General features: G+C 39.0%; 1 protein-coding gene across 2 annotated transcripts; it reads left to right on the forward strand.

The window, feature by feature from the left end:
* Positions 1 to 45: 45 nt before the first annotated feature.
* On the forward strand, positions 46 to 8,585 carry casq2 (calsequestrin 2). Of its 2 annotated transcripts, none has more exons than XM_053627675.1 (12): positions 46 to 192; positions 383 to 627; positions 2,646 to 2,730; positions 3,195 to 3,295; positions 3,420 to 3,531; positions 3,808 to 3,881; positions 4,207 to 4,337; positions 5,417 to 5,462; positions 5,974 to 6,028; positions 6,132 to 6,232; positions 6,339 to 6,413; positions 7,859 to 8,585. In XM_053627675.1, the coding sequence occupies exons 2-12, from the start codon at positions 391 to 393 to the stop codon at positions 8,117 to 8,119; spliced, it is 1,278 nt and encodes a 425-aa protein (XP_053483650.1). In that variant the 5' UTR covers positions 46 to 192; positions 383 to 390; the 3' UTR covers positions 8,120 to 8,585. The 2 variants fall into 2 exon arrangements, with proteins under 2 accessions (XP_053483650.1, XP_053483649.1); XM_053627674.1 differs by having other exon boundaries at positions 47 to 192; positions 313 to 627.
* Positions 8,586 to 8,624: the final 39 nt, after the last annotated feature.

An 8,624-nucleotide genomic window follows, 5' to 3' on the forward strand; every position in this document is an offset into this window, starting at 1 on the left:
AAAAAGACCCGGGAGTGAGTCAGAGGGCTACTGCTATGTAAGGTATCCCCCCTCAAAGCCCTTTGCTTTGTCTCCAGCCAAAAGAGAGACGGAAACATTCAGGGCAACTGGGAGAGAGAGAGAGAGAGAGTGAGAGAGAGAGAGAGAGAGTGAGAGAGAGAGGCTGGACAGACCTGATTATCCATTGGAACGGTACATAAGACCATGAAGATATTTAAAACCTGAACCTACTCTAGAGAATTGTCTTGAATTATATCTTTCAATTTGATCTATCTTTTTTTTTTTTTTTTTGGATTTCTGCTCTTTTGATAGAAAACCGGACCTGAGTGTGTGAGAATTCTGGCGGTGTGCGTGTGAGATTAATACCCGTGTGCTTGTGTAGTGGCAGCCATGAGGACACCCTCGTTGGTAGTGCTGGTGTGTCTGAGCTTGGCAGGACTTGCCTGGGCGAGGAAAGGCCTGGAGTTCCCCCGCTATGACGGCAAGGACCGAGTGTTGGACATCGACAACAAGAACTACCGCAAAGCGTTGAAGAACCACCAGATGCTCTGCCTGCTCTACCATGCACCGGTGCCGGCCAGCAAGGAGCTGCAGAAACAGTTCCAAATGACTGAGCTCGTGCTGGAGGTGAGAGAGAGAGAGAGACCAATGAAAAGTGTCAAAACAGCAGGAATAATTGAGAGTAATTGAGGAAAACGGGGATATTTATATAGGGGAACTTCTTTTCTATGAGCATTTCCACAGTACACATTAGCGGTGGTCCAGTATATGACAAAGTTCTAATGTAAATTCAATCAAATGAGGTAATATGACTTATAACTAGCAGAATCAGGAATATTCAGTACAGAATGTACTGAACATTTGCAATTAAATTCATATTCGGTTACAATGGAAAATAATGTTAGTCATTTTCAGAAGTGTACATAATGTCAAAGTTGAGTGTGTGTGTATGTGTGTGTGAAGGTCACTATTAGTGCTGGTCACTAAATTTCTATGGTTTTTCAACCACAGAAGTGTGTTATATTTAAGAAAATAACTGCCTGGAACAGCTTAGTAAAATCCAGGTTCTGCTAAGACGCTGAAGTTGCCAAATAGTTTGGTTAGAGCTCCCCGTTTCCCACAGTTCTCTGATATTCTTAATTGCTATTCTGATCAGGAACTCCAGCGAGTGCTTTGTTTATTCTTAGGACCTCCTGAATGCTTTTATATTCATGCTTCAGTTGGTGGATGTTGTACCTAGCTACTCATGTGTCTGTCCTTTCCAACACACAAACACATTTTAGCATTTTAGACCTTACTAACACTTACTATCCTCCACCTTGTGTACTTTGCATCACCTTCCGGTTTTCATTGCACGGCTTAAGAATAGTACTGTTTTTATTAGACATTTTCTATTGGTTACTGGTAAGAACTAAACAATATGTGAAAAAAGCCAAACAAATAAAGAAAAAAACAATAAATGAATAAATCTCATTACATTACATTCAGGTGTACTGTATATTGACAGTACAATATACTGTTAAATACATTATATGGCCAAAAGTTTGTGGACACCTGACCATAACACCCATGTGCTTTCTACTAGATTTTGGAGCGTGGCTGAGGGGATTTGTGTTTATTCTGCTACAAGATTATTAGTGAGGTCAGGCACTGATGATGGGCGAGTCCTGGGGCACAGTTGACGTTCCAGTTCATCCAAAGGTGTTCAGTTGGGTTGAGGTCAGGGCTCTGTGCAGGACACTCGAGTTATTCAACTCCAACCTTGGCAAACCATGGCTTCACGGGTGGCTGTGGTTCAGGTGGTAGAGCGGGTTGTCCACTAAGCATAGTGTTGGTGGTTCGATTCCCGGCCCATGTGACTCCACATGCCGAAGTGTCCTTGGGCAAGACACTGAACCCCAAGTTGCTCCCGATGGAAAGCTACCAATGGTGAATGGGTGAAAGCGCTTTGTAGAACTGATAAGGTAAAAAAAAAAAAAAAAAGCACTGTATAAGTGCAGACAATTTACCATACCATTACCATTCATGGAGCTCTCTTTGTGCACAGGTGCATTGTCATGCAAGAACAGGTTTGGGCCTCTTAGTTCCAGTGAACGGTAATTCTATAACTGTCCAACAGTTTGGGGTGAGAACCACATATGGGTGTCAGGTGTCTACTTTTGGCCATATAATGTATATTAGATTGAATTTGTATTGTTCAGTATGGGTTGCAAGTGCATAACCATGTAACCCAATCTAACTGGTCTGTAGCTTATCCTAATAAATATAGTTGGCTTGTCCTCTAATACATACATTATATTATATTTCACATACACATACGATATTATATAATTTTTAAAAAAGTGATCAGTTTATTCGCACGTAATACATATTTAACCTTAATGATAAATATCTTACATCGTAAATCCTATAGTTCACAAGGCTCCTAATTAAAGAAATAATACTAATGGTGAAGCAGATAACACGAATCGTTCTTTTTTGCTAGATGCTAGATGATTCACGGCATAAATAACTGAGTTTTGCGCTGAAAATGGTAGCAACATCAATTTAGAACAAAATAAGAGAAAGCCATTAAAACTGATTTTTTTGTTTAAAGCTTGTACTAAAATGACTTTTTCTAAATGACATGTCCTATTGATCTGCAGATAGCTGCTCAGGTCTTACAGGAAAAGGACATCGGATTTGGAATGGTTGACTCTGAGAAGGATGCCAAGGTCGCTAAGAAACTAGGTAAGACTAAGAGAAGTCTGCAGGCACTATAATTAACTCACAAAGGGTTTACGAGGCTTCACGTCAAGTCTTGTTTAACTGGACAGTGAGAGATAAACCCGGAACCAGAGAACCTACACAGACAGCATGCAAACATCTACAAAACACAAATACTGGCAATGCAGCTTGCTTGCTAATTAGGAAAACGTTAGCACAATGCTTATTTTGTTCACTGTTAATTCAGGGTTTAATATCCGGTTTTCATGGTCACAAAAGGTCAAAGGGTTCATTCATTTGCTGCCTGACCTACGGTAATCAGTCAAGAAGAAATATTAGGTTATGTTAATAAAGCGCAGGAGGAAGGTTGCATGAAGGTAACCAGAGATGAATCTGTTTATCACATGGTGTAAGAGTGGAGATGGCCAAATGATCACTCTTTCTCTAACAATATTAAAATATTGACATTGATGGGCATTTATTTTCAGGTCTACAAGAAGAGGGCAGTGTCTATGTTTTTAAGGCGGACCGTGTGATTGAGTATGATGGACTACTTTCTGCAGACACCCTTGTGGAGTTCCTGCTGGATGTAAGGATTCAGTTTGCTTCTTACCGTTTCTCTCATTGCGTCAGTCCATTTAATTAGCTCGCCTGTGCTGTATGTTGAGCGAGTGCAACGTGCAATGAAGCAGTACTCTGACGTTTTTTTGCAGCTGTTGGATGATCCAGTCGAGGTCATTGGCAATGCTTTGGAGCTGCAGGCTTTTGACCGCATGGAAGAGGACATCAGACTAATCGGCTACTTCAAGAGTCCGGAGTCGGAGCGTGAGTGTGTGCATTTATGTTTGTGTGTGTGTAGCAGCTGGAGAAGTTGAACACAATGCTAGGTAAGAGACAAACGAGACGAGACGAAGGTTTCATATGGTTCATGCACACTCCACCAATTAATACATGTTTGTGAATACACAAGAAATGTCCAGAAACAGTAATATAAGTACACTTATAAGAAAGTCACTAAACACAAGGCTTTATGAAGTCAAAATGAAGTTCTCTTCTCTTCTCTTCTCTTCTCTTCTCTCTTCTCTTCGCTTCTCTTCTCAGATTTTCTGGCTTTCCATGAAGCTGCTGAGCACTTCCAGCCTTTTATCAAATTTTTTGCCACCTTTGAGAAATCTGTGAGTGCTGTATGTATGTGAGAACTTTTTTTACCAATTTCTCTTCCTGCCCCATTGTTTGTCACTTTAAAGGAGATCGATCCTGGATCAACATAATTCACTATTAAATACTGCATGACTTTTCTTATCTGCCAAGAGATCTTTTCCCCATTGCATGGCCCTATTACTGTGAAGACCAGTGTACCGTGCACACCTTAATGTTCGTGAAAATGGGTTATGAGAACATTTTAGGAAGAATTTTGTATAAGAAAACATTTCTAAGGGAACACGGAGATCTTACACCGCTTCTGTGCCTGCAATTATTTTTTGCTCTGTCGTTTTTCAGGTAGCAAAAGAGTTGACTCTCAAGATGAATGAAGTAGACTTCTATGAGCCTTTCATGGAGGAAGCAGTCACCATTCCAGACAAACCCCACACTGAAGAGGAACTTGTGGCTTTTATCACAGAGCACAGGAGGTAACTGGAGTGACTGGATGGATGGATGGATGGATGGATGGATCAATGGATGAAAGGATGGATGGATGGATGGATTAATGGATGGATGGATGGATGGATGGAATGATGGATGGATGGAAATATGGATGGATGGATGGATGGATGAATGGATGGATTAATGGATGAATGATGGATTAATGGATGGATGGAAGGATGGATTAATGGATTCATCATTCCATGGATGGATGGTTGGATGGATTAATGGATGAATGGATGGATTAATGGATGGGTGGATGGATGGATGAATGGAAGGATGGATTAATGGATGGATGGATGGATGGAAGGATGGATTAATGGATGGAATGATGGATTAATGGATGGATGGATGGATGGAAGGATGGATTAATGGATGGAATGATGGATTAATGGATGGATGGATGGATGGATGGAAGGATGGATTAATGGATGGAATGATGGATTAATGCATGGATGGATGGATGTATTAATGGAAGGAAGGGTGGATTAATGGATGGAATGATGGATTAATGGATGGATGGATGGATGGAAGGATGGATTAATGGATGGAATGATGGATTAATGGATGGATGGATGGATGGATGGAAGGATGGGTTAATGGATGGAAGGATGGATTAATGGATGGATGTATTAATGGATGGAATGATGAATGAATGGATAGAACGATGTACTAATGCATGGATGGATGGATGTATTAATGGATGGAAGGATGGATTAATGGATGGAAGGATGGATTAATGGATGGAATGATGGATTAATGCATGGATGGATGGATGTATTAATGGAAGGAAGGGTGGATTAATGGATGGAATGATGGATTAATGGATGGATGGATGGATGGAAGGATGGATTAATGGATGGATGGATGTATTAATTGATGGAAGGATGGATTAATGGATGGATGGATGGATGGAAGGATGGATTAATGGATGGATGGATGTATTAATTGATGGAAGGATGGATTAATGGATGTATGGACGAATGGATGAATGGATGTTATGCTTGAGTTAGAACAACAGTCCACCTGATGACATTTTCTTGACTTTCTTGTTTTACTTTCACAGAGCGACACTGAGAAAACTGAGAGCTGAGGACATGTTCGAAACTTGGGTGAGGATTATTCAAATATTTAAATTTGAAGGAAAGAAAGAAAGAAAGAACTCCGTCCATATAACATATTGTTGTGATCAGCATCGATTTTATTTTGTGAAGATTATCTCTAAACCAGGGGTTCTTTAACATTTTGCAGCCAGGAATCCCTTTAACTATAAAATAAATTCCACTGACCCCTAAGTACAGATTTAATTATAACATAGCGTAATCAAACTGTTGGACTATTTAGCTATTTATTGGAGACCTAGAGACTTTCCTTTACACTGAGAGAACACATTAGGTCAAGTTATTTTTACTTTATTTATAAACCAACTTGTTTTTGAGTTATTGAGGTTTGGATTACAAAACCAGTCAATGAGGTTAACCATTATGTAGAGTATATATCATGGAATGAAATTCAGCAGTTTGTGATTAAACTGAGTGAGTCTTAAGCAAAACCTTCCTGTGGTAGCTGCAGACCCACAAAGATGATTATTTATTCAACTGACTGAAATGTGCTGTTCTGCAGGAAGACGACTTGGACGGCTTCCACATTATAGCCTTTGCTGAAGAGGAGGACCCAGGTACAGTACATATAAAACATGTCAAGCTTACGGTGTTAGATTATTTAACTACTGATATAAGGGTCTAGGCACTGCCATGTTCTTTATGCATGTTATTTCTTAGATGGTTTTGAGTTCTTGGAGATTCTGAAAGAAGTCGCACGAGACAATACACAGAATCCTAACTTGAGTATTGTCTGGATTGATCCTGATGACTTCCCTCTGGTCAGTACCCCAAACTCTTACCCATTCAACAATGATATATGTGACAGAAATGGAACTAAGAGGCATCTTCCCATTGTTTTTCATTTATTTATTTTTCTTTCCTCAGTTACTTCCATACTGGGAGAAGACATTTAAAATTGACCTCTTCAGACCTCAGATCGGAATAGTTAACGTCACAGATGTAAGTACAGCAAAAAAAAAAAAAAAAAAAAAAATCTTCGTGTCCAGAACATATGTATTATTAAAAAAGATTCAATACTATACTGATTTGTTTACAACATTATTTTTTGTTTTTATAATAAAGTTGTAATGTATTATATATTGTATTTTTCATATCTTGGGAATTTTTACATAATACATTGTTAATGTTAGATTTTCAGTAAGTATAGAGTGAAAATGACCTATTCTAGAATGTACTTAAATATTGGCACCCTGGCCAAATGACCTATTTTGTTGATTTTTGAAGTAAACACAAACTCTGCACCTAACTATTTTGAAGTTCAGAAGTCTCAGAAGTTAGGCCTTAATTGAATCATTACTCAGGTGACAAGAATTGTCATTACAAAATGTCAGCTGATGACAGTTCCAGAGTGTAATAAAATCTCACTCTTTAACAAAACTTGTGTTAAAACCCAACATTGGCTTGTTTAAACATCCGACTGGGGATCTGAAAATGAATCTAACTGGCACCTACAATGCAGGGAAAGACTATAAAAAGATTTGAGCTTGCAATTTTCACTGTCCAAAATGTCATGACAGTTATGGGGAGCTGTGGAAGTCAGGGCAAGATCTGGAAGACCAAGAAAACTCTCAGATAGATCTGGGCATAATCCACACATGACAGCAAGGACCTGCAGGACACAGGAGTGGTGGTGCTCCATTCTACTCTGTAGCATTGCTTGCACAAACATGATCTGCATGGAAGAATCATCAGAAGGAAACCTTACCTGCAACATGCTCACAAAACGATAAGCCAGAAGCATTTTGGAAACAAGTGCTGTGAACTGATGAATTAAGAATGTAACTCTTTGGCTACAATTAACAAAGGTATGTTTGGAGAAAAAAAAAATAGGAGAAGCATTTAATGTATAATATACCTTGTCAGCTGTTTAGCAAGGGGTGGATCTATTATGTCTTGGGGTTATGTGGAAGCCGGTTGTACGGGAAATATTTCACAGGTAGGTGGAAGAATGGATTTCAGTAAATATCAGTAAATACTGAAAACAAATACGACGCAATCAGTCAAGAAACTGATGCTGAAAAGAACTCTTCTTCTACAACAGGACAATGATTCAAACCATACCTGAAAAAAAAAAAAATCCTTCAAGAAATGCAAGCTAAATTTTGTCCTGGATGTACTGTAATATTTAGAATGTACTGTAATATTTAGCAGAATCCATGAGTATTAGGAAATAATATCGATGAATTGGCCTAGAGGAATCATCACAGGGATTCAAATTCAAAGTCTGAAAAGCAAAGTAAAAACTGCACTGCAGATCAAACTGATCAGAGTCGAACACTGACACTCGAGGTTGACCTTGCAAGTATATATACCTTGAAATATAAAGACACGGTAGTTTATTTAATATGATTGTGACCTTTGACCTCTCTGTGATCCATTGCTAGGCGGACAGTGTGTGGATGCAGATAGATAGCGATGAGGATTTGCCCTCTGCTGATGAACTGGAGGACTGGATAGAGGATGTGCTCTCTGGGAAGGTCAACACTGAAGATGATGACGATGACGATGACGATGATGATGATGACGACGACGATGACGATGATGATGACGATGACGATGATGATGACGATGACGATGACGATGACGACGATGATGATGATGATGATGACGATGATGATGATGATGACGATGATGATGACGAGTAACCTATAAAGTTGAATTCTGTGGAACCAAAACTTAAGCGGCTTTTACTCGCTCAGGGACATCTAGATCCTGTATGAGCACCTTAATACCGTAATCGTTTTTGCACATCTCAATAAACGTCAAACTTTTGCTCTCATAAATGAACAGAACTCAGTGTAAAACTATGGCAGCATTAACTTATTGGACATATAAATAACTTAATAAATAACCTACTCAGACTGAATTAAAAATATTCCAAATTAAACACCATGTTTCATGGTTCTTTTAGAGCAGTAAATATTTTTCATGTAATTAAAGCATAAAAATCTTAGTGGAATGAAATGACAGAAATTCTCTGTATTGCCCACTGGTGTTCAGACCATGTCCTGCTGCCATTTTTCAAAGCTCCTAACTATACCTACATAAGACTACAGTATGTGTTCACTCATTCATTCATTCATTCATTCATTCATGTTCCTTAACTGCTTCATCCAGTTGCGTGTCATTGTGGATCCAGACCCACAGTGG

This window comes from Ictalurus furcatus, chromosome 6 (genome assembly GCF_023375685.1).
Source record: "Ictalurus furcatus strain D&B chromosome 6, Billie_1.0, whole genome shotgun sequence".
Classification (NCBI taxonomy): Eukaryota; Metazoa; Chordata; class Actinopteri; order Siluriformes; family Ictaluridae; genus Ictalurus; species Ictalurus furcatus.